The following is a 24,692-nucleotide window of genomic DNA, read 5'->3' as shown; positions in this document are numbered from 1 at the left end:
TTTATTAACTAGGTACTTGGATAACGAACAATATGAAATGTTTCAGGATATGCTTTTTTTTTTTTTAACACTGACTTGTAGAGCTTATGAAGACTATTTGGGTTTACTTTTAGTATATTAATGTATCTCTTAAAGATAATTAAACATAGTAATAGAATCTTTAAGGGTATTACAAGGTAATAGCATTGAAAGTATGTTGAACCTATAGAATATGGTATTGAAATCCTGTTACGGAGTTACACCTAATAGAAAATTTGCTAACAAATATGTAAACTAGGTTGGCATTTTAAGGTGTTAGAGGCTGGGCCTGTGGTACGGCTCCTTTCTAGTGACATTGCAGTGCCCATCATTCATGTTGCGTCTGTTATTCTGAGGCTGAGCGTGGGAACTTGTTTGCATGTTTTGCTGAAGCTTTGTGGATTTTTAACAATAAGGTTGTTAACTTTGATTCATTTATTTTGTAAAAATACAATTTATCTTCAAGAGCTGTGGGTGTTCAGAGGAACAAATCTAACAAATTAGCTAGAAAACTGATTCACCTCTACAAATAAAAACAGGAACTCTTCTTTTTTTCTTCTTTTTGCCAGTTTCAATGAACTTCCTTGCCTCTGTGTTATCAGTTTTGTAGTGATCACACAAAACCATTAAATGACTAATTAACAGGTTGGTCTGCAAATGGGTCATCCAAGCACTATGATCCCTATAATCACAAAAATAATAAACAGAGATGGGCAAGGACTATGAAACTTGGCTGTGACTGGAGAAGAAAACAGCTGGCAGAGATGATGACAGGGTAGTGGCCGAGTAACAGACAAGCTACATGGTTTTCTCTACATGGTTTTTCTCTGTTTTGCTTCAAAGCAAAATAGCATCAGGATCTGTGAGGAAATTACGTCACAATGGAAGAGGAACCAGCAATATAGACACGGTCTGATGCAAGAAGCAGCAAAGAAATGAAAGGGACGTGTACTGGGGCTGAACAATAGAGGATACAGACGTTTTTACTGATGACTAAAAAAAGGTGGAGAAGAAATGCAGTAAAAAAAAAAGGTGTTATCTTAGAGATTATACACAGGTCTGGGGTGACGAGATCTGTGAATATCAGTATAAAGACAGCATAGTGGCATCCTCTGAGAAAAGGGTTACAAATATTTAAACGAAGACAAGGAACTAAGATGAAGGAAAGAAACTTCAGTAATTTTTATCAATAATGCATAAGTTTAAGGCTAAGGAGCAATACTTGTTTGCAGCAAAATGAAGCTGAAGATCATCTCATCTTTTTACCTAAATACCAAAAGTAATTTTTCCTCTCTCAGCAAATTGCACTCTTTAAAAATAATGCTCAGTGCACACAGAAAAATATTGTATAGCTTGTTGCTTTTTTGTCTGCTTCTTCAGGAGTCATCCAAGAGGCTTCCTTTTCGTAAAGGAAGTGTTTTGGGTGTCTAAATTAAGCATTTGAACTTCAGCTATTGCAGAGGATCCTGGAGGTGTGGGGAGGACTTGGCCTACTGTGTTGTGAAAGCTGTGAAGTCTGAGGTGATGGCAATGTGGGATGAGAGGGCCAAGGTGCCAGGAGCTGTTAAAAAAAAAAAAAAAAAAAAAAATCTTGGCACCATTAGTGCTTTTGGTTATTTGCCTTTTTCTAATGCCTGGCCCCTCTTCTCTGCCTTCCTTTCCAGAAGGAAGCTATCCTAATCGCTTGGATCAGCCTCTCTTTGTAGGGAATTCTGCTCCCTCTGGTCCCATTTAACGTGTCTTTCTGGAGACCTTCACTGTTTATCGTCTGCTGCAGAGATGCTGGGGATGGAGGGCTGGGTACCTGCTGCTCCCCTTCCGAGGGCTGCCGGCGGGTAGGTGGTGACATGAACCAGCGCACTGGGACTAAAATGTCTAGGAAAGCCTGAGGAATATTCAGCCTGCCTCTGCTAAGGCCAATGTTTACACACAAAGTTTTTTGAAGCTGCCACTCCACTCTGTTGCTTAAACATACAGAGAGTGATCTGTCGTCATCTAAATACATCCCACCAGGCCATGCCCCTAAGCAAACACAGACATGGATGACTTTGATTTTGTTCTTCAGATCGGTGATGGGATGGCCTGTTTCTTTTTAAAATATTTCAGATGTTTTCATACCAATTCTTCCTGTCGAAACAAGCTACTCGTGTTTCTAATGCCTGTAGGTTTGTTCCCAGGCCCCCTGACTCTCTTTTCTATGGCTGTTTCCTTCCCTCATCCCAAAGCCCAAAGGTTCTGGCCCTGGATTCCAGCGTTATCGCCTTGGTTCCTTCTGTCTCCTGTTTGGAAATGGAGCTAACGTGTGCCAGTGCTTGCTCACTCTTGCTCCTTTTCCCAGTCCCAAAGGCATTCATCTGCAAAACAGCAAATTCTAGATGTCTATAAAGTTTCACGGTTTTAGACACATGCAAACACACACACACAACTTGTGTAAACTTAAAGGAACAAGATGACTGAGATTAAGCTCTTACTATGGCTAGGAAGAAGATGGATTTTTTTAAGATATATTTTGTTCCTTCAAAGTTGCACGGGATGCTTGTTTTTGTCCTAGGAGTAGGAGAGTGGCACTCCTCTGTTGTTTTGCTATTCTTACCCCCAGCTCAAGATGTGTGGAAACTACATCCTGAGCTCTCTGGTTTCCTCTTTTTTTATTTCTGTGTTTTCAAGCTTCCTCCTCTCACTGTCTGGAGCCTTATCTGAGTACAAATGTCTGCCTCCGGGACTGCTTTTTTTTTTTTTTTTCCCCTCGTTTTGTTTTCTTATGGAAATGACTGCGACACAGAAGCTGCTGTTGCCTTTTGCTGGTTTGTGGATTGGAGTGAGAGGTTTGCCCCAAGGCAGAAGGACCAGCAGGCAGAACCAAACTGCTCCGGATCTGCAAATCTGGATCTGACCCTCTGTGGAAGAGGAAGTCTGCATCTCATGTCACATGAGGCAGGCGACAAAGTCCACCCTTCCCCTCTTCTGTCACAGCCAAAGGGGGAAGGTTTGTCTCATCACTTTCTCTTACATCTAAACTGAGCGGCTGCGAAATAGCGTGCAACGTTGTTCTCTGCTCCTGTAGCTGTGAGTACTACACACGTGTTTATCAGTCCATCACTTAAAAGTAGATAATCTTCAACTCAAAAACCTCTTTCCCGCAGCTCTGTGAAGGACCTGGATGTTTTTAGGTGTAGAAAACCACAACTGTCTGTCACAGTTCACAGCAGCTCTTCCCCACGGGGCTCTTACGCTCCAGGTGACAACTTCCTCTCGTGTGAGAACGCCGCTGCGTGTTTCACGGTCACCGACTGATGAAGGCCCGTCCTTCTCCATAAAGGCTTCATCTGTCTCAGTCTGAAGCTGAACTTCCTCAGACAAAAAAAACCAACCCTGTCACTGGCCAACTTATATAAAAGGGCTTATGGTAGATTTTCAGTTACATGTATGATTTTAAAGGATATGAAGTAGGTCAATTTGAGCACCCATAAGAGGTAGTAGATGTGGCTTGGAGTCATGTCTATTGGTCTTCTATTGGTCTTGGCGGGGGGGCGCTGTATATATCTTCCACTTGTTAAATTTGGACTCCTCAGCCTTGGGTGAGCTCTTTGATACATTCATCTGACTGATCTTCTTGAGTTTCTAGCTGTTGAGACAGTGGGTCTAAACACAGCCATCTGAAAATCAGTCCTAAATTCCAACTGTATGTTTTTAAAAACTACCTTTCAGTGGGAATTAATTCATTTAAGGGGTGGCATTTTTTTATATAACTGTTTTATTTCCTGTGATGACACTCTATCAGCAGGTATTCTTTGAAGAAGTCAGTGTGTGACTGGTACACAAGTGCTGGTACTTTTATGAGTCAATCTTGTTTAAAAAAAAAAAAAAGTCAATAGCATTTCTTAATTATAAATCTGTACAGTTGCTATTTATTACATTCAACACTTTCAAAGTTGTATTTATCAACTGCACTCTTATTTTCACAAGAACTGGTGTCTGGGTGACCAACACAATTACTTCTGCTATGCTAAACTCTTTAAAAATGTTGGCCTGTTGTCACTGGAGGTAAGGTCAGTTCGCCCTTACTTGGGCTGCCCAGGCCAATTTTTCTGAGTAAGATGACAAACACTTAACAGTGTTTGAACCAAAGCTGACAATAATTCAGAAAGAATTTAACTCACTAAAGCCTTAATTAGGTAGATTGTTTTATTTTGTAGATCCCTATTTTCCTGTTCCCAGTAAGATTATAAACAGGAGCGCTGTCTTACCAGATTGCAGTAATACAGGCTAGGTCAATGTTTGTGGAAGAGAAAGAACTGGTCTTTGTGATGGGGCTGCAGTAATGAAAGGGATTTGAAATCCATGTCCAGATGTGGTTCTCCAGGTCCTACCACCAGCCTGCAGGACCCTGCTCTTCCTGCCTCCCCTCAGGGCAAGATCTTTGGAAGCTGGTGGTGGGCACAGAGCTGGATGGTGTCCAGCTGCAGGGCAGCGTGTCCCCTTGTCTGGCTGCAGAGAGAAGCCCCAGGAGCAGGAGGGTGAACTGGTAAAAGTGATGCCTCTGAAAGAAGACTGGGCTTTGGCACAGGCAGAGCATGGAAGCTGGATGTAGGTGGTGGTGGCCTGTGTTCCAGTGACTTCATCCTCTGGGTGACCAGTGGGAAAGGCTCATGGGGAGGGGGAAGAGCCCCAGGGGCTGGGAAGCTGGTGGCCACCACTCTGAGAAGGAAGTGAAAGAGCCAACTTCCTTTGGAGTGGGAGGCTGACAGATCCGTAGGCAGGAGCATGGGGGATGCATGGTGCCTGGAAATGTTAGAGGCTATACAGAAAAGTTGCTGAGACTCCTCCACTGCTGTCCTGTATTTCTTATTTGCGTGGAGTCAACCTGGGAGGTGTGCAGGGGCTCAGCAGGGATAAAAGGTGGGAGGTGGGGGTATCCCTTCAGACCTTCCTGGTAAGTAGCCAAAAATTGGCTCTTTCCTGAAGTTCCCCAAGAGACGCAGCCAGATGTGCGAGCTCTTTCATGGGGCAGGCAGGTGCAGGAGGTGACTTGTCAGCAGTTACTGCAAATTTATCTCCTTTCATGGTTTGGGGTTTCTTTTGTGGGCTGGACCTCATATCTGGAAACAAAGAAGGTCATCTTTTCTCAGGACAGTTCTTCTCTTTGTGTACCTCAGTGGTGCAAAGAGTATCTGCTCAGTCTTATGCAACCTAAAATAATAATAATAACAAACAATAACAACCCAAAAACCTAACAAAACACTTTCTCTCTGCAGCCAAAATGACATCTCCCCCGCGGAGCCAGCGATGTAACCCTGCTTCACGCCACGGCCCCAGCAGTGGTCCTTCCCTGGGGTAGCCCCCCGGGTCCCCCCCACCCCCGGCCGTGCGGGACCCTGCGACCCGGTGGAGGAGCCCAAGGCGCTGGTAACGGCAAGCGTGAGGTAATCTGCGCTTAGAGGAAAGCAGGAGGTCAGCCTGCAAGTTAGATGGATTGAGTCATGTAGAGTTAAACTAACCCCTCCCACAGCCATGGACCACTAAAGCGCCCATTTTCATGAGCACCTCTCACTAAGGCGGCTCGGAGCCGGCAGAGGCTGAGAAAGGAAGAGGGGGAGAGAGAGAAGAAGGAGGAGGGAGCGAGCACCGGCACTGATGGACGAGCCAAAGGGTGAGGAGAGAAGCGAACCGCCGGTCACCAAAAGCGGCCGGGACCCCCGGCGAGCGGGCTGGGGGTTGGGGCAGGGTCGGGGGTGGGGTACGGGGGGGGAGGCAGGGCTCGGCGGGGCACCCCCGGGCTGACGGCATCCCCAATTCATGAGGAGCTCCTTCAGATGTTGCCGGCTGCGGCATCCCCGGGCGGGCGCGTCCCTCCCTCCGCGCCCGCGGAGCGCTGCCGGCGGTGGGCGACGGCTCGGCGGCGGGGGCTCGCCTGGGGTGGGCGCAGCCTTGCCGCAGTCCTCCCCCCTCCCCGCGGGCGGACATCAGCTTTCAAGCCTTTGGACCCCTGGCCCGTTTCCGAAGGGACAATGTCAACTTGTGGCTGGGGTGGCCGGGAGGAGAGGGGGCGGCGGGCCGGCGGGTCCCCGGGCGGTGCGGGGGCGGCGCGGGGGCGAGAGGAGGTTCCGCGCCAGCGTCTGCCAGAAGTTTGGCCGCGTCAGTGCGAGGGATTCCCTTCCCTGGCCGGGCAGGGGAAGAGCCGGCGGTGAGTCCCCGGCTCCAGCCCCCGGGGCCGGTGCCGAGCTCCCCCGGCGCCCGTGAACCGCACTCAAAGGACGAAGAGGCGGTGGGGGGCGGACGGGACACACCAAAAAACAACCTCCCAAACTCGTTGGGAGTGCTGGCTATTAGGAAACGGCGGTGGGAAGCGATAGCTGTGGGGTTGGGAGAATTGCTGTGGTGGGTAACGGGGGGCTCGGGGCCAGACCTGGCCCGGGAGATCCCAAGGGAAAGGGGGATTCCCCCTTGGCAGCCGGCGAGCCCGCTCCCCTTCACTGCGGTCCGAGGGACCGGGGGAGGGACTCGGCGTGGGCTGGAGATGCTTATTGCACAGCAGTTCTCCTACGAGATATGGCTTGTACCAGGGTTTGCCTTTTATAATCAGCTGGCGTGCGGTGCACGTAGCAGCACTAGTCATCCTCAACGTTTGGCAGAAACATTTCCTAGTTTAGTATCAGCTTTTGTCTATCTGTGTGTCTTACCCGCTGTTCACAGCAACTTCTGCAATACGGTCCGTCTTCTCTACAGCTGACAGTGTGCGGGGCTCTAAAACACAAAGCAGGAACTTGGACAAATAGGCAAGAAGCAGTAAACTGGAAAAAGACCTGGGCAGAAACTTAGCCATTAAATTGACTGAGCATCTTAGGAATTCCCGCTATTTTCCCACTACTTTGATTTTTTTCTCGTTCAGGATCAGGTGGAAGTCTCTCATTTATCATTATTATGACAACAGGGAATCAAAATGTGATTCTTTTTTTTTTTCTTGGAATAAATAAAATGGTAAGCTACACCTCTCCATGTTTTTAACTTCATAGAATGTAACAAATGGCATTTGAGTGGAATAAGCATTTTCTCAGTCTGACGTACATCAAAATTGAAAGCGAAGACTGGCAGAAGGAGAAGGTTAGCTCATTAGTTTATGCAGTCATGTGTGAAGCTGGAAATTTAGAAATAATTTGCCTCTGCTGAGGAGGGAGATAAGAATAGCTTTGAAACCAGTCTTTAAAAAGTTTCATTCCAAAAATGAAATGTAATGCATGAACAGAGATGCTTTTCTAGTGAGGTGTGGAATCACAGGGAAGAAACTTAGATGATGAGAACTGATTTAGCAAAGAGGACCAAATGAGCCTTCTTTTAGAAAGTGGGATTTTAAAAAGACAGAAGGAAACTGAAGAAAACAGACAGTTAGCGCTCGAGCTGATTGCAGAAGAGGTGGTGGTGGTGCCAGAACAGGCTGACCTGCAGAAAATGCAAGTCGTCTTGCAAGTGCCTAATGAAAATTGGTGCAATGAATAGCAAGAAACCGCATTTCGTGTGTGTGGGAGAAGAAAACACGAGGCAGTGTTTTTGAAAACGCCTCTCGCAGTATGTCTTCCAGAGGCAGCAATCAATAGTTTCAACACGGGGGAGTCCAGGACGGGCAGCATCTCTCAGCTGCTGGGAAAGTCTCCACCTTGAGATGAGGCACGAATGCACACAGAGGGCATGTCCTTTCATCAGAAAGGAATTATTAGGGAGTGTTGCAGTGTCCTGGGAGTCTTGCCCACAGGGGCTGTAACAAACAGGTTTGAAATGCGACTCTTCAGTTTTAAGAAGCCAGTATTTTGAATATTGATACTGTCAGCTCTACCTTGAAATTTGGATTAATATGCTAACACAGCCAAGGAAGAAATTCTGCTTGGGGTGCTACAGAGCAACAGATTGTATCAGCGATCAGTACAAACGCCTTCTTGGGCAGAAAGTGTGGAAGTCTGAAAAAGATGGAGGGGGGGCTTCAGTCTAGGGAAAGCATGATACTGATCTCATGCAGACAGCAGTAAAAAGCAGTAAACCTTCTAAAACATATCAATTTTAACATAAAATATAGTGAACTGAACAAGAGGTAATAACTCTGGTTTGGAGCTCTATATACATGGCGAATTAATCACAGCTGTCAGACGACTGCTCTCTTCGGACCAGTGATTGTTCCAGTATAGAAGGGTAATAAAGCAAAATCTAATTGGGAAAAAAAAAAAAGGGAATGTGAATGAAGATTGCAAATTTAAAGAATACATACCGACCAGCGCTCCAAAAACAAGAATGAGGATGACGGGCTAGTTCATTCAGGCGGTGAAGGCGACAAATAGAAGTTAACACAAATAAATGGAAAGGAAATGGAGAAAGAGGAAATGGAGAACATCTGATAGAAAATGCAGGCTGTGAGTTGCAGAAGATTATTTAGAGATGGTAAAGATGTCAGGAGAAAGTCTAAAGTTAGCAGGACCAAGCACAATTCAAAGGAGACATTCTGTGTGCCTTAGGAACAAAATGATGCATATCTAGCAATTGCATAATCATTATGGAGGTGGAGAGGGTAAGATTTTAATGATGATGCAGAAAAAAACCCCACAAAAGTGCTGGTTAAATAATTTTCAACATTTGGGGGAAAAATAAATTCTGATATGAAGGAATATTTCATGGAAGTATTATCATGAAGTAGCCCGTTTTGTAGATTTATGGTTTTTTGGTGAAAAAAGTTTTATAACAATTTGAAATTAAATGTGCCAAATACTTAGTGAGAAGACCTATGCTCAACAATGTTAATTTTCAACAAACCAGAGAAGAACACGAGGGATAGCCCAGGCAATGGGAAGGATGTTTTTGTTGACCCAATATCCCAGCAGTATGATGGTCGGTAGCCTGGAGAACTGTTGCCAGTTTAGTTTGACATCAGTTCTATCTAAATTACTGGATAGATCTCCCCAGTAATCAAGCCTTAATAGCCAGTTTGATCATATTCTTTTGTTTTTGTAGAGGATAAGACTTAACAAAGTAGCTTTCAGAACAATGTTGTTGTAGAAATGGATAGTACTGCCTAAACAGGTAATGGGAACAAATACATCAAAAAGGAAATCCCAGATGGAAGCAAGCCTGTGAGTTCATGCGGTCCCCTCAAGCGAGTTTATTAATCTGCATCCTAGAACGGAGATAGTCCCACCTGCAAGAGTCTGCAGCAAGAACTTCAAGGAATGTGTTCCTTATGGTTTTGGAACTCGGCTAGAGAATGCATTAATAAGGGAGGGGCAGGGGTGAATATTTCAAGTACTGACGGACCTCTTCATGTGTCCTTGCTTTCTTGAAGGCTTTTTCTGTTTACAAAGTCAGTCAGCTGACTTAACAAAACAGATGTCAGACAAGCCTGACGTGATTCTCATTTGGGAAAAAACAGGCTGCATTTTGTCTTATGCGTGTTATCACTATTAACGTGCTCTTCTTGATTTATTTCTTCAAATGAGGCTGGAGGCTCATCAAAGTTTGGGGCGGGTGGGGGGGGGGATGATGACTATTCTTAAAAATTGAGTGAATATTGAATAAATCTGGGCTGTAAGTTAAGGGACTCCTAAAGCCTGACTTCCCTGATGGTTAGGAACCACCTCACAAAAGGGGAACTGGAAGAACTAATCTCCCTGTTTGGTACTTGATAGCCACGGGGTGGATTACGAGTGTAGGACTGGGAAGGCAACAGGTCCTTTATCTGATCTGTTTTCCAGCTCATTATTTGCACTTGTTTTATTTTTCAGAGATGACAAATGTGGTTGAAAACAGTAAATATTCATATCTCCCATGTTTAAACTTCTCCACAGCAATAGATGCGTTACAGCTGTTGTTCTGATTACAGAAGCCTCCCTATGACTCTCCGGCATCCACTAATGGATTAAGACCTGGATAACAACAGACCTCAAAAATAGTTATCAAAGGAAACAATCATTAAACAGCTGTGTTTTCAGAGGTATTCTGGAAGAGGCCTGATGGCATTAGGCAGTTTCAATAATGATCTAAAAAGTATAAAATCATTGCTGATTTACAGATGGAGTTTGTCAGCGCTAGGAGGACCAGTACAAATACCAATTAAGTCAGAGGAAAAAGTCTAAGGAAGCCAAGAGTGGTTGGAAACATAAAGAGCAAATAATAGGCTTCAAGCCAAGCTTGTAAAAGCACAGCTAATGCAGCTTCGGGAGGAAAATTGGACATTCAAATCCTGAATAGGCTAGAAAAATGTCCAGAAAAAATATGCAGAGAGGTATGCGTGTGTGTATGTATGTGACAACCGTAACTCATAGTTTGTTTGCTTTATAAAGCAAACTTTTTTTTGTTTGGGAGAAAGTTGTCTTCTAGTCAACCCTATTGTGACCACTGCAACCTGTGTGTGCTTCTTGACTTGTAATTACCAGAAATACATATAAAACCCTCAAGGAATTTTTCAAGGAGAAAGAATGAACGTAAGAGGCTGGACACCTGAAAAGGGGAAGGGTTACAAAAGCTGTAATAATGGCTAATCCTTTCGGCCTTTCCTAAGTTGTATAATTGGCTTAGTATGGTGCAAAAATATCAAGCTTGGTCACACTTCTTCTTTTCCTAAGACGTCTTTGCACCTTTAGCACCTGTGGAGTTGGGAGCAACTAGCAAACCCTATTGCGGGGTTAACCACCCCCGGGCTGGGTATTTTGTACCTTCTTATTAGCCCAGTGTTTAGTGACAGTGTTCCATGGAGCTGGATCTGGTTTGAAATGCGAGATAAGAACCAGGTCCTCAGCTTGGAAATGATCTGTTCAGGGTGGCTAGGATGTGGTTACTGACAGAAGTGTTTAGGCTGAACTTTGGGGTGACGTGAATGATACTGAGGTGACTTTGGAGAGTCAACCCATAAGGGATTAGGATTGCTTGAGACCGATCAAACTTAAACTTGTAAAATTCCAGATCATCTTCACAAGAGAAGCACCCCTGTTGGTTTTCTGAAAGAGGAGTTAGGTGGGACCATTTCTTAAATTGTGTTTTCTTATGGTATCGTCAGCTAGATGTGAGAAGTGGCTTCATCTCTCAGCTCAGTGGAAACTTCCCTTCCCTGAGGAGAGCTGGAGTTTTATCTATCGCAGGTGCTTCCATCAGCATTTCTTAGCCACAGAGCTGCTGCCAGTATGCTTGCATGGAGAGCAGCAGAGCCTAAGGGTGTGCTGCTACAGCCGGTGTAATTTCACATAAATCTGTGCTGCTGAAAGAGAAGAGAAAAGGCGCCTGTCCTTGTCCCCAGCCTTGTTCTTTTTTTTTTGCGGTAACTTTCAGCTTGTCTGGCTTGAAAGCCAACACCAGCCCAAGTGAGAGAACAGAAGGAGGAGAGGGTAAAAGTCACTCGGATTAAAGTTATTGGGGAGGGCTTCACTGTAAGGCAAGGAAAGACACAAAAACAGCCCTGTGCTCTGAAACAGTGCTGCATTAGCAGTACAAATGAAGAAATGAGTTAAGGGAAAAAGTGTGAGAGACCAGATGGGAGGGAACAGAGTCGGCTAAGTGCACACTGAACAAATTCATCTGCTCACGTCCTCTCGTGCGTTCGCTCCCCCCAAATGCGGCTGGAAAGATCTGTTTCCCAGCCTGCTCTTTGGGCTCCTCGTCCCTCTGTCCCTTGTGCAGCGCTGGCTGTTCTCGTTCAAGGGCGGTGTAGGCAGTGTAGCGGTCACTGCTGTCACTACTCTGTCCGTGCTCAGCCACCACCAGCAATGCTACAGCTCTGCCTGTTACAGTTCGTGTCTGAACCCTTTTGGGCTCTTCACTGTTCCCTTCCAGCTTGGGAAGAGCTTCCCGTGAGGATCTGCACGGGATCTGCAGAGATCACTCTCTGCCTTCACACCGCCTTTCGAATTCCCCTTGTAATGTCAACATCCTTTGTAGGCAGTGATTAATCTTCTGGTATGAGGAGACACGTGCCCATCAGTCTGACCCGCACTGTCCCATGCTCCCTTGTGACCTTCATCCAGCTGTACGCGACGTCTCTTCTGCCCAAGAAGTAACCCGTACGGGGTGGCTGGATGGTTTACAGGCTGGCACTCGCACCTCTGAGCGAGCGTTTCCATTTTGCATAAGTAGAAGTCAAAGGCTCCTAGTTCGGTTTGTATTCTCCCCTCTGTTTCTCGTCCTCCTGAGAATGCTTGCCCTGATCGTATAGGGTGGTGAATGCCAGATTGTTCCTGGGGAGGAGGATAAAAAGAAAACAGACCTATTTTTACAAGGGAATGAGAATTAGCTTGTTTGGGGTTTTTTTTCATTAACTATCTGCAATCTCTCAGCCAAAGCTCAAACTGGAACTGGCCTTTGAGCTGCCTGAAAAGGTGAATCAGCAGCTCAGGACACAGAAACCACTTCAACCCCTCAGTCAGCTCTCAGCGCTTTTGCACTGGGCTCGGCGGGCTCTTGAGACAGCGGTGGAGCGGCAGGAACTGCCACTACAGCTGCTGTGGTTTCTAACGTTCACTAATGGTGACACTGCAGCTGGGGGCAGGGGAGGCACCAGACTCTGTACCTTCCTGCCCGGGCTGTTGCGAGAAGGGGGAAGATTTCTCCCAAAAGTGAGGGGTGGAGGGAATTTGGAGACCCTGCAGCACAGCCGATGGGAGGGGAGCATCCCTGGTGGATGGCAAAGCCCAGGGAGCAGGCATGCAGAAGATGGAGCTCCTATACGGAGCGTGGGCTTGGTGGTGGGGACAGGTAATGGAGCGGGATGTGTTCCTCTGCTGAAAACTGTCCCTTCCTCCTACCTGCTCCTTGCCAGAATGGCCAGCTCTTGCCAGGGAGCACATCTGCTCTTGGCCAGCCTGTAGCTGCCGGCTCCAGCTGCTTTGTGGGAAACACACTGGAAATCTGCAATTTTGCCTTGTATTGAGTGTGCCCAGTAAGTTGATCTACAGCTTCTATAGATTTTAGTCTTGCTTTCCTGAAATAGTATAGGAAGCTTGCTGTTTGTCAGCTTTGTCTGCGACTGCAGTAAACGCAATACCAGCTGAAGCTGAAAAGAACTTTATTCTGGTAAATCTAGCGGTCAGGTTCTTGTTTACAAGACCTAGAAATACTGTTGTGACAAAAAGCATGAAAGCCATAAAGAAAACAAGAAAAGAATGTTCCAGCAGTGTTGTTTAGGATTTATTCTGTCATTAGCCAGAGACAATTAAGACCTAATTTTGAAATGAATCAGTCGCAAGTTTAATTTAGCAAGTGGTTTTAACACATGAAGCCGGGTTGAGCTACATCTGCCCTGCCTGGTGAAAAGGACAGTCAGTCCTTTCCCACACTGCACTCGTGATTGTGTCAGCCTGACCAGAGAACTTAACCCATCAAATGTAGCCCGGTTAAAAAAAAAAAAAAAAAGAAGAAGAAGAAAAAAATATATATATAAAAATTAGAAAAGGAATCTGCATTTGTACAAGCTCAAGGTAGAACTATGGCAAAAGACAGAGAGACAAAGTTAGGATAGTCCCTTTTTGTGGCAGAGCAAACAGAGTTAAGCCAACCGGGAAGCTAAACCTTTGCACTTCATCTTAAAAATAGTGGTTTACAACAGAAGCTGGCCCCATGCTATGAACTCCTTGTTAAAGACAGTAATTTTGCAGTTGCTTTTTAGGTTACAAATCATGTCTCAGCTCCAGAGACTAGTAATTTCTCTACCAATTTAAGGACCTTCTAGTGTTGCGGCCACTTGGTGTCTCTGAGAATGCTAACTGCATCCTATAAGCCTTGCTGGGAATAGATGCCCTTCTCTAAATAGGGATCTCAGAGAGCCTCTTCTGCCCATTTACTTCTGGGGAGACTGCAAGCGTAAATTTACATTGTAATCTACTCTAAATCGCATCTCTCAATTTTTGTGTGGTGTAGCAGTTAGTCTTTATGTTTACTGGCATTTCATAGAGATTATATATAACGCAGCAGGACTGCTGTTAGGTAATTCCTAGCTCCTTCATAAAAAGTAGGAAACTCTTACTTTACTGGTTTCTCCTACCTCCACCCCTGAAGTCAGACTGCAGGGAGGAAACACAAGGAATGCCTTCTTTCCTGCTACGGAGCTCCGCTGCCTCTGTTCCTCTTTTCCAGCATGTTTCTCCTAACCTAAATGACATTTTCCATTTTTCCCACATTTTTAAAGTGGTAGCAGAACTGGATGGATCTTGTAGTATGAGTTGCGTGTGTACTTTACTAGACCAATAATCTCCAAGTTGCTATGAGTCTGGCAGAACATGAGAAAACATAACAAAATGACGAAAGATGCATTTAAGAGTAGTTGTAGCCAAAGCATGCTGCTTTTTCCTTGGACCCTGGGAACGCTGCCTCTCTGCGGGAGGGAACGTGCTGCGGGCCCTGGTTCCTGAGAGCTTCCCAGGCGAGCGGATGAGGTGGTCCAGGGGACAGAGCATCAGGCTGGCTATTTGCTGCTGTCTTGTGCTTTTCCATCACCTGGGGAAACGGGGCTGATGGTGCTGACCTCTGTAAACTGCTTGGCAGTACATGGCGGGGGAAAGCACTGTGACAAATATAAACGTTACGATTTGTTATTAGGGAAAGGCTGATGTTCAACAGACAGAAAAGTATGATGGTTGGCTCCAGCATTACCTGTTTGGTATGAGCTCCCCGTATGTTGTGGGCAGACAGCGCTGCTGGGAGCTGGAGTCAGCTGTGAAAGCCACAGAGTCGCGGGGAGCCTGGGAGTAGCGGGGAAGTGGTGAGACGGTCCTGGCCTTGCTCGGTGTCTGTGTGCTGAGAGGAGGCTGCCACATAAACATGGGAAAATGCGTGCGCACAAAAGCCTCCTTGTGCGTCTTGTGGTTCTGCTGTGGGATAATCGCAGCGCTCCTGTCTCACCAGGAGCTTCATGGGGGAAGCTGAGGTTAATGCCAGCCTTGCCCTGCGAGCCTGGGTGTACGAATGCTACCAGGTCTGCACTACACTGGTGACAGTGGTCTCAGCCCCTGCTGTGACAGGGAGCTGCTCAGCACGTGACAGGCTGAAAACAGCTCCAGCTCTAACATTGTCACAGAGATCTTGGGTGTAAACTGTTTAAAGTCCCTCGTGGTGAGTCTGGTAGTGACACCCAGGGACAGGCTGCATTGTTCCTCTCTGGGACATCAGCATCCTCTCATTGCCAGCAGACGGCTGCTGGTGCTGCGCTCGTGTGTGATGTGCCCAGAGCTCTCTGCAGGAGACCCGGCTGCATCCAAGCAGCAGAGCTGCATGCAGGAGCAGACCCCAGACCAGCCCTAAAATCTGCTTTCTTTGCCGTTGTTAGGGTCCCCCGTAACCTAACCAAGCCACCTAACCTAACCTTTTCACAGCCACAGTGACAGCCCGTGAAACAAAGGGCCATGAACACTGTGCCCGTGGCAGGCATGCAGCTGAAGAAGCAGAAACACTACAATTGGCCTGAAGGAAATACGGATGGAAGTGTGTGTGTGTGAGAGAGAGAGAGAGAGGACTAGAAGAAGCAACAGAGCAAGTGTTAAAAGAAATGGTCTGTATTGATAACCAAGGATGTGACCAACCACACTAAAACTGAGTAAACGCTGACAAATGTGGTGTTTGTGACAAGCCAGTCAGCCTGCGCCCTGATAAGCCTCACCCGGATGGCTTGTCAGAAGAAGGCATGGGTGCTGATAAAGCCCCTGTGCAGATGACTCCTTGGGGAAAAAACTGTGCTCCAATAACAGAAGGATGACAGCGAGGTCGCAGCACATCCCGTGTGCAAGTCTTCCTCCTCCTCCTCTCCCAGCAGGAAGGCAGGCCGTGGGAACTAAGGCACTCAAAATGAGGAGAAAAAAAAGGAACTGAGCAGCCACCTGTCTTAGGGCTCTTGGGGGACGAGGTAAGAGAGGTTTCAAGGCAAAGGAATCATGCTGTAGTAACTGCTAGCTCCTAAAGATGGCAAAAGACTTGCTCAAAAATTGATAGCTTGCCATTGAAGGGGAACCCAAGAGATGCGATGAGGACTTGGCATCTGGCACCCGTGGTCCCACCTCACACAGGATCCTGCCGGAGCACCTGGGCGAGCTCGGTGCCTGTGAGTATGAGGGGAGTGAGCGTGGGTGAGAAAATGAGTGCAATGAAACACTTACTACCTTCCTGTTGCATAAGGTCTTGCGCTGTTGCTACATTAATTTCCGGTATCATAGCTACGTTACAAGCTACTCCATTCTTAAATGAGAAAAAGATGCGAAACCTTTGTTTATAACTGGTAAGCTCAGCAGAGTTTAAGAAGTTTTTGCGTTGGCATCATCAGTGGTACAAAAATGTAATGGGGTCCAAATCGAGCTGCAGGAGCTGTGTGAAAATTATTGGGCAAAAGTATCGGACAAAACAAAACAGGAGGGCTAGGAAAGTTGTTGGATGCCTTCAGTGATGGAAAGTGCAAAGCAGAAACTACTCACCAGCCTTGTGCCTTTGCCGTTGCCACCCAAAATAAGTTGACTTCCCGTGTGTCTGTGTAAAGGGTGAGCAGATCGTGGCCCGGGAGGAGACCCACTGATGAGAGTCATCTGAACAAGAGGGATGTGGGAGCCCAGCCAGTTTATAAATGGATTTTAAAGCTAGGGCTGCCACATCTGCTCTGAGGAGACAGCCCCACAGATTTCTCTCTGCAGATTTACTGTACAGCTCCTATTTCTCCTTCAGCCTGCTAAGCCCTCACTTCCATACTTCACATCTCTTTAAGTGAGCCCCCACCTCTTTGGGATCAAATCCTGCTTTCAATTAGCGTTATTGTCCTTACGAGTATCTGAAGTTTCAGTTATTTTTCTCATGTTTGTCTTTTTCCAAATTTTATTGTTTCCTGTGTAGGATGGTGGTTTCCATAGATACCCTGGACATTATTTATCTATCCTCCCTGGATGTGCAGTTCCTCCCAATGAATTACAGTGCAGTTTGCCACTTCTGCGTGAGGCCTTTGCTCCTTCGTCCTTATCAGTGCAACACTGAGCATTTTAATGCTGCTGTTCTAACATGTCTTGTCATCTTGATATGTTGCCTTGTGCTCTTATATGGCTTTCAGTCCACATGATAGAGCTCCTATCCCAGCCAGTTTTAAATTAAAAAACGGTACATTGCGTGTCTATTTTAGGATTTTGTACTGATAATTGTTGGAAACTTTAGCTCAGCTTTTCTCTGCTATGGGTAACTGTTAAACAGAACAGCGTTTTGTTATTTTTGTTCTCCTTCCCCCCTTGAGAAATGTTATCAAAGGAAAAAGTCTGGCAAAGTATTCAGGATTGGTATGGTCCTGCCTGAGAGGTCAGCTAGCACCGACTGGTATTGTTTGAGACAGCTCTTGCATGAGTTTTCTCTTTATCCTGTTTCTACCTTCTCCCAGAGGAAAACATATGTCCTGGATTGTAGAGGTGGATGCTAATGTGAGTCACTGTTTGGTATTTAGTGGTGAGAAAGTTCACCACTATCACTCTTCCCAAATCCTAGCAGAAGCCAAGAAAAATCTGGCCGCAGCGTAAGTTAGAGCTTTCTTCTTCAGGGCTATTCTGCCCTTATCAGGCTATTTACTGCACAAGTGGGGCTGTTCAGCTGATTCAGCATCAGAAGCAGCAATGCCAGGCCACACTTAAGGAATTACAAAGGAGACTATTAGAGTCACAAGTTTTCTCTTTAGCTGATTTATAAATGGATTTGTTTTCTTTCTTGCTCCTTTGTCCCAGAGCTGTTAATAAATAACCTTTTCAATGCCCAGCTCCTGCAGGAGACATGAGGAAAGAAGCCTGTGCTCGTGCGAACTCGCTGCAAGCGCCGCAGCTGGGCTGGGGATCCTGCGGTTGGAAGGTGGGCTCTGGCTTGAACTTGGGACCTCCTGTAGCCAGAGGGAGAACGGCGCTCAGAGAGGCCGGGAAATGCTGCAGTGGCAGGGAAGCAGCAGAACCTGTAGCTGCTTTTTGCCTGGGCCCAGGTTTGCTGCCCATTCCTGCTGCTGAGGGGCTGTGCTCATCTTAACAGAGACAGCCGGCGGCTCTTTTCCATGCGAGAAATCCATCCCCTTTGCTGGAGTGGCTGTATCACAAGCTTGTCACTTCTTCAGCTGAAGTCGGCTTTTGTTGGCTTTTGACAGTGGAGGGTGATTTCTGTGACCCGGTAAGCCTCTTTGGACACACGGGTTAGAGCCTGGAGCAGAAGGCTGGAGGCAAGCGTTATAGAAGAGCTTGGGACTTCCGTGCTTGCACCTCCGTGCTGGGAAGGGAGAGCAGCTCCTGCTCTTGCTCCTCTGGGGGAGATCTGTAATGTCCCTGGGCTGGGTCCAGTCCTGGGTGCAGCCTCTGCAGATGCCTGGGGGCTGCTCGGTCACCCAGGAATGACGGTGGTTTAATGCCTCCGCAGCAGCCCCATGTGCACACAGACGGGGTGGCTCGGGCACTTGACAGGAGGACAGGTTGCTGTAACCATCCCTTGTCCTTGTTACCACTCTGTGCTACCGCTTCCCGCAGCAGCTTGCCGTGGATTTCAAGTTGTAGGAACTGCAGCTGTAACTGCGACTCTTATACTGGAGGCTGTGTTTTGATACTGTATTTTTCTACCAGTTTTTGAGAAGTATTGGTAAAGAGTTTCCTTTTTTATATATGTATAAAAGCTGCCTTATCGAAAATGTTTTGTGTTTGTATTTTGAACTATTTGAGGCAAGGACTTTTGGGGGGGTGGAAGGGGGCAGAGAGTAATGAAGACGTACAAATCGAAGGCCAAACTACAGTTTGATTATAAATGGGTTTCCTTTTCTGAGCTTAATTCTCCCCGGGATTCACTGCACGTCCTGGTAATAAGTAATGTGAACTTTAGAGATTAATAACATGCTGTGCCAGCCCATTCATCCAGCAAAACTCCTTTGCTCTTTTGTTCCATGTCCGCATGAGGCTCCAGCCTTTGCAAGGTGATCTTCTGACCGTGCAAATTTATATTCCTATTTAACTTATTACCTTTGTAACCTCCAAGAAGTATTTCTTCTCTTACACTCGGGAACTTTGTCAAGGCCTGTGCCCCGCGACAGGCTTTGGTCCCATGTTCCTTCCCATTGGTTGTCCCGAAAAATACCACAGGGTAATTTGTTTCCTGCTATTTGAAATGGAAATTGTAGCAGCATGAGGAACAGAGCGTGATATTCATGCCAAATATCATGAGCTGAATTCTCCTCATGGTTTGTGGGAATCCTGGTTATGAAAGCTGACCTCTGAGAAATCAGTATATTTTTCCGCAAAGCCTAGACAGTGGATGCGCTCCTCAGCAGGAGACAGAAACCATTCCAGCTCTTCCTTGTCCAGTGCTCTGCAGTGAGGAAGGGAGACATCGGTGCTGACAGCTGGAGGTACGGGGGCAGATCTGGAAACGTTTTAACTAGAGAGCTATCTTTTTTATACATGCAGTCTTAACCTTGGCTTACTGAAAGGAGGCAGCGGGGCTGCTGCCCTGCCTAGATAGCAAGAGGCCCTTCGCTTCAGCTGCTAGAATTAGTTGCAAAGGGAAGGTCCCTACAGTTTTCTCTGCGGCAAGTGGGTGCTATGCATGTTAAGGGAAGAAAAACTCACTGGGCATCTTGCAGGCCTGAGATACGCTCCTTTAAAAGAGCAAACACCGGGGCTGGAAATCATATTTGCAAGGGGTGTCAAAATCCAGGTGCGGGCAAAATCCCAGGCACAGGTGAGCACCGCGGCGGTCCCCAGCATACGTGCTCGCACGGGGGGCTGCCGGGGAATGGGCATCTCCTCTCCCTCCGCATCCATGGCCTCGTCGTCCGGGGGCTTTGCCTGTGGCTTCGCTGATGCTGCACCAGCCCGGGACAGTGTTTGTGCTTCTGCAGTCGGTCTCCAATGGGAAGTGAAACTTCAGGAGAAAAGCTGGTTGCTTTGCTGTGCAGAAATAGGCAGGAAGGTCGGGTTCCCCCTGGCCACGGCAGCGCGGGCGGATGCTCTGTTTGCTCACATGCGGCCCTTTGGGCAGCCATGTTGTAATGTGGAAGCTGGGGAAGTGAGCCCCTGAAAGCAGCAGTGTTGCTCAACGTACAAGGCAATCCCAGGAATCTACGATTCAGAGAAAAATGTCCTTGAGACATGGCAAGGGGCTTGCCGCCTCCTTCAAGGCAGGAGATGTCAGCGGAGAGGGCATATGGGGATGAAGGGATTGAAAGCAGCCCTGCTGAGAAGGACTTGAGGGTACTGGTGGATGAGAAGCTCAACATGAGACAACAACATGTACTCGCAGCCCAGAAAGCCAACCGTATCCCAGCCTGCATCGAAAGCAGTGTGGCCAGCAGGTCGAGGGAGGTGATTCTCCCCCTCTGCTCCGCTCTGGTGAGATCCAGCCTGGAGTACTGCATCCAGCTCTGGAGCTCTCAGCACAGGAAAGACATGGACCTGTTGGAGCGAGTCCAGAGGAAGGCCACGAAGATGATCAGAGGGCTGGAGCACTTCTGCTATGAGGACAGGCTGAGAGAGCTGGGGTTTTTCAGCCTGGAGAAGGGAAGGCTCCAGGGAGGCCTTGTTGTGGCCTTTCATCACTTAAAGGGGGCTTATAAGAAAGATGGGGACAGACATTTTAGCAGGGCCTGTTGTGATACAACGAGGGGTAATGGTTTTAAACTGAAAGAGAGTGGATTTAGAGTAGATATAAGGAAGGCATTTTTTACAATGAGGGTGGTGAAGCACTGGAACAGGTTGCCCAGAGAGGTGGCAGATGCCCCATCCCTGGAAGCACTCAAGGTCAGGTTGGACGGGGCTCTGAGCAACCTGGTCTAGTTGAAAATGTCCCTGCTTATTGCAGGGGGGTTGGACTAGGTGTCCCTTCCAACCTGAAGCATTCTGTGATTCCGTGACGCTGCTGTAAGCGCCAGGCACAGGGCGCGCTGTGGGTGGCGAGGGGTTGGGATGTGTTTTCTCTGTGGTTGTTCCCCCTGCCAGAACCTCCTGTTGGGGGGTAGCAGTATTTACAGTGCTCAGAACTTTGTGTTTTCCAGGAAGTTTCTGAACTTGCTGACCCAACATGGGTGTTGAAGGAGGGAACAGCTGTTGTGGAGGCTATTTCCTCTCTTTTTTGCCATGGCAATTTCTGCATCCCCCTGGTGCGGGTGGCCGATGGGCCACAGGGAAGGGTGGGCTGTACTGGGTTTGTGATGTGACTCACACATCACCAATCTTCCTATTAAAGCAGTGCCCCTGCTGTATTTAACAGCAACAATAATTAAGCAGTCGTACACAACAGCTGCCTGGGGCTGAACTGGGAACAAGCGACCAAAGCTGTAAAGGTTAGTGCCCATTACCAGCCAGGATGCCGCCAGCAGAGAAGGGTGTGACTGTCTGTACAGGGATGAGGAAAGATGATATGATGGTGGATTTTAGTGAATGACAGGGTAATGCCTCAAAACCGAGGGTGACCATCTCATAATTTGCAATGCATTACTTCCAGCACAAGGGAGATGTATATTGGCCCCAATCCTGATAGAGAAAAAAACATTGCTATGACAGTTACAAATTATTATACAAGTAATGTACACTTACTCTTTTTCAACAAATAACATCTAGTAGCTCTTAAAAGAAGTGATTTCCCAAACTTAAAAATACTTGAGGTGAGTCAGCTAAAATATGCAGATAGGAATGCTAATCGGAAGCAGCCTATTCAGTTCTTATTTTATTTCCCAAAAGCCTTAATCCAACAGTCGAGAGTTATGCTAATTTGAAAAATAATAACATCTCTAAAAGATGCATATTTAGGGGGAAAAGGGAAGCTGCAATTAATGCAAATTTAAAGTTGGAAAGCATAGAAGATGGTCAAAAGAAGCATAAGGAAAAAATTATGTCTAGACATTTAAGAAGAGCAAAGTAGAATTTAAAGATATTAAGTACTAAAGGAAGCCTAGCAGCGCCATTGGCCCATTGCAAGTCAGCCTATTAGAACTGTCAACAATAACAAAACTGAAAAGGTGTCAGTGCTTGATGCTGCTTTTATTTTTTTTTCATCTGATGTGAAAGCAAATGTCTTCCCATCATGTGATAGCCAAATATATTCAAGCAATAACTTAGGTGATAAGCTGGGGTGGGGGGGGAGCCGTCTTGAACTCACTGGATATTTTCTGATGAATCATCAAGCTTTGTGGGTAATGGCAATAAATCTTCTCCAGTTAAAATATAGCTTTGATGGGCTGATAGCAAATTAGTACCAGAAGTTGCCTGGTAGGAGACTGATGTAACTAATACAGTTGTGTCTTCTGATTTGAAAATCTCTTTGATGTGTGAATCCTAAAGAAATGAGTACAAATAGGATACAGGCTTAGAAGCCCAGTAAACATCACAGAAATGTGAAAATTAACTGTCTAAAGGTCAGTGTGTCAGTGGGATCCTGCCACTTGTTGGTTGTATTTGAGGATACTGAGTATGTTGGTCTGACTCCTGGGATGTAAGTGAGAAGAATATCTTCCGATAGACTATTTAATGAACAGGCATTGGGAAAGTTTTGGCGGGGATGGCGTGTAATGACAGGGAGAAGGGCTGTGATGCAGGGATGGGAGGGGGTGGGATTGCCTTGCAGAGCAGCCGGGGAGGCTGAGCAGCGCACCCAGCGCTGCCGGGCACCGTGGGAAGGTCCCTGACAGGGGAATCGGCTTTGTGCACAGGGTGAATGGGGGATTTGTTGGTGGGGCAGCCCGTGTTGCAGGGACTCCTGCCCAGAACCCCCCGGACATCACCCCTCCAGCAGTAAATCCACGCCACAGGGCCATGGGACTGCCCCAAGCACAAAGCCCCTCTGTGCTGCCCACTCCTTTGTGTCCCTCTCTTGCTGCTGCTGCTGCTCGGCTTTTGCAGCCTCTAGCACCCTCCAGCTCTTCAGGATTGCCACATGCTTTTTCTTTTTCCCAGGAAAACAGGGCTTCTCCAATGTTTCCTGGGTCGTATCCAAGTCATGACTCTAAAAGCAGCAAAAGGATGAGGTGCTCCCACCCCAAGTGATGTTGTGCATCTGGATAGCATATAGCAGGGTGGTTGCCATGGCTGAATTAGGTCTGGATGCAACCTGAAGCATTGCGGGGGGAAAGGAGAGAACAGATATATTCAAATGCAGCTCTGTCCCGTGAGGGGAGCGTACGCATTGCTTTGGCCTTTGCTAACAGCATGGCTTATGACTGCATCGCCCTTTTCTTGCTAACTCCTTGCCTTCTGACCCGAGGAAACAGCTGGGAGAAAGTCCAGGAGCCATCCCTGCCCTGAGGCAGCTTCAGCTACGGCAGCGCTGGCAGATAGAGACTTGATTTGGCTGAAGACAGCTAACGTGTCTCCCTTGCTCTTCTCTTTCTAAACTAAACAACCCAATTCCTTCAATCTTTCCTCATAGGTCAAGTTTTTCAGACTTCTCATCTTTCTTCTTGTTCTCTTCTGGAGTTTCTCCAAGTGGCCTATATCTTTTCTAAAAGGCAGCATCCAAAATTGGTCATAGAACTTCCTAGGAGGCTTTACCAGAGTTAGATGGAGGGAAGGATTACTGCAAACTGCTGTAGCTGCAAAAATGTTTTCTCTGGAAGTGCTACTTAACCGATTGCTCACCATGCCCTCTTTGGGTGGTGGCTATTTTATAAATGGCATATTTGCTTTTGTCCTTACTGAAGCGAGTTGGATGTTTTCCCTAGGCTCTCCCCTATTTATCAAATTTATTTTAAATTCCAGTCCTATGTGTCAGTGTGCTTTTGCTCCCAACTTGGTATTGTCGCAGATATAACAGGCGCACTCTTTACTCCATCTTCCGGCTCACTAACACGTGGCACGGACTAGTTCAAGGCCTCTGCCCGGCTGCATAGTCTGGGGTCCGCTGGGGTTTGAGATGTGTAGGGCTGTGTGATTTCAAAGTATCAAATGTCTCTGAAAGGCAGCATCCAAAAAAAAAAACGTATTACATTGTTTGGATTGTCAATCTCGCTGACATTTCAGTGTTTGTACTTCAGCACTTCTAAGTATTTAATCTGGAAAAACATAATCCGGTAAATGCATATTTATAACTGTGTATAGCGCCACAAGGAGGGCCAGAGATCACGCCAGTATTTAGGCCATGATCTTTCCCATATAAATAATTAAAACTTGGAGCAGAGCCTGACACACTTTTCCACCTAACAGCTGTAAAAACTGATGTAAAATCCTGATCTAGAGCTTGAATTCTAATTTCAACATGTTCGGTGTCTTTCTCTGATATTTTGAAGTAAAATCTTTAAACCAAATCAACTCAGTTATTGCATATGTGCCTGTATGTATATTCTAAGACAAAGCTGAGCATCTCACCAGCCTAAGAAAAAGCTGTTACAGTATTTTGGCCTGAAACAGGTGGTTTACGTTATTTTGCAGCAAAATATTAGGTAATTTGGACAAGAGCATGTTTGAATGGTGGGTTTAAGGAGGACGGAGCCAGGCTCTTTTCAATGGTTCCCAGCGACAGGACAAGGGGCAATGGGCACAAGCTGGAACATAGGAAGTTCCGTTCAAATACATGGAAAAACTTCTTTACGGTGAGGGTGACAGAGCACTGGAACAGGCTGCCCAGGGAGGTTGTGGAGTCCCCTTCTCTGGAGATTTTCAAGACCCGCCTGGATGCAGCCCTGAGGGATGTGCTTTAGGCAGTCCTGCTCTAGCAGGGGAGTTGGACTAGATGATCTCTAGAGGTCCCTTCCA

The 24,692-nt window shown here is 46.7% G+C and overlaps 1 protein-coding gene across 1 annotated transcript in view; it reads left to right on the top strand.

The window, feature by feature from the left end:
* Positions 1-4,697: 4,697 nt before the first annotated feature.
* ENTPD1 (ectonucleoside triphosphate diphosphohydrolase 1) overlaps positions 4,698-24,692 on the top strand; it is a 35,884-nt gene continuing 15,889 nt past the window's right edge. Inside the window, exons 1-2 of the mRNA XM_063338856.1 lie at positions 4,698-4,889; positions 5,274-5,668. Of these exons, the coding sequence (XP_063194926.1) occupies positions 5,653-5,668 (16 nt within the window). The 5' untranslated portion in view covers positions 4,698-4,889; positions 5,274-5,652. The remainder of the gene's footprint in view (positions 4,890-5,273; positions 5,669-24,692) is intronic.

This window comes from Chroicocephalus ridibundus, chromosome 6, assembly GCF_963924245.1.
Source record: "Chroicocephalus ridibundus chromosome 6, bChrRid1.1, whole genome shotgun sequence".
In the NCBI taxonomy this organism is placed as follows: domain Eukaryota; kingdom Metazoa; phylum Chordata; class Aves; order Charadriiformes; family Laridae; genus Chroicocephalus; species Chroicocephalus ridibundus.
Note: the sequence above shows the minus strand (reverse complement) of the source record. Positions and strands in the feature narration are given on the sequence as shown.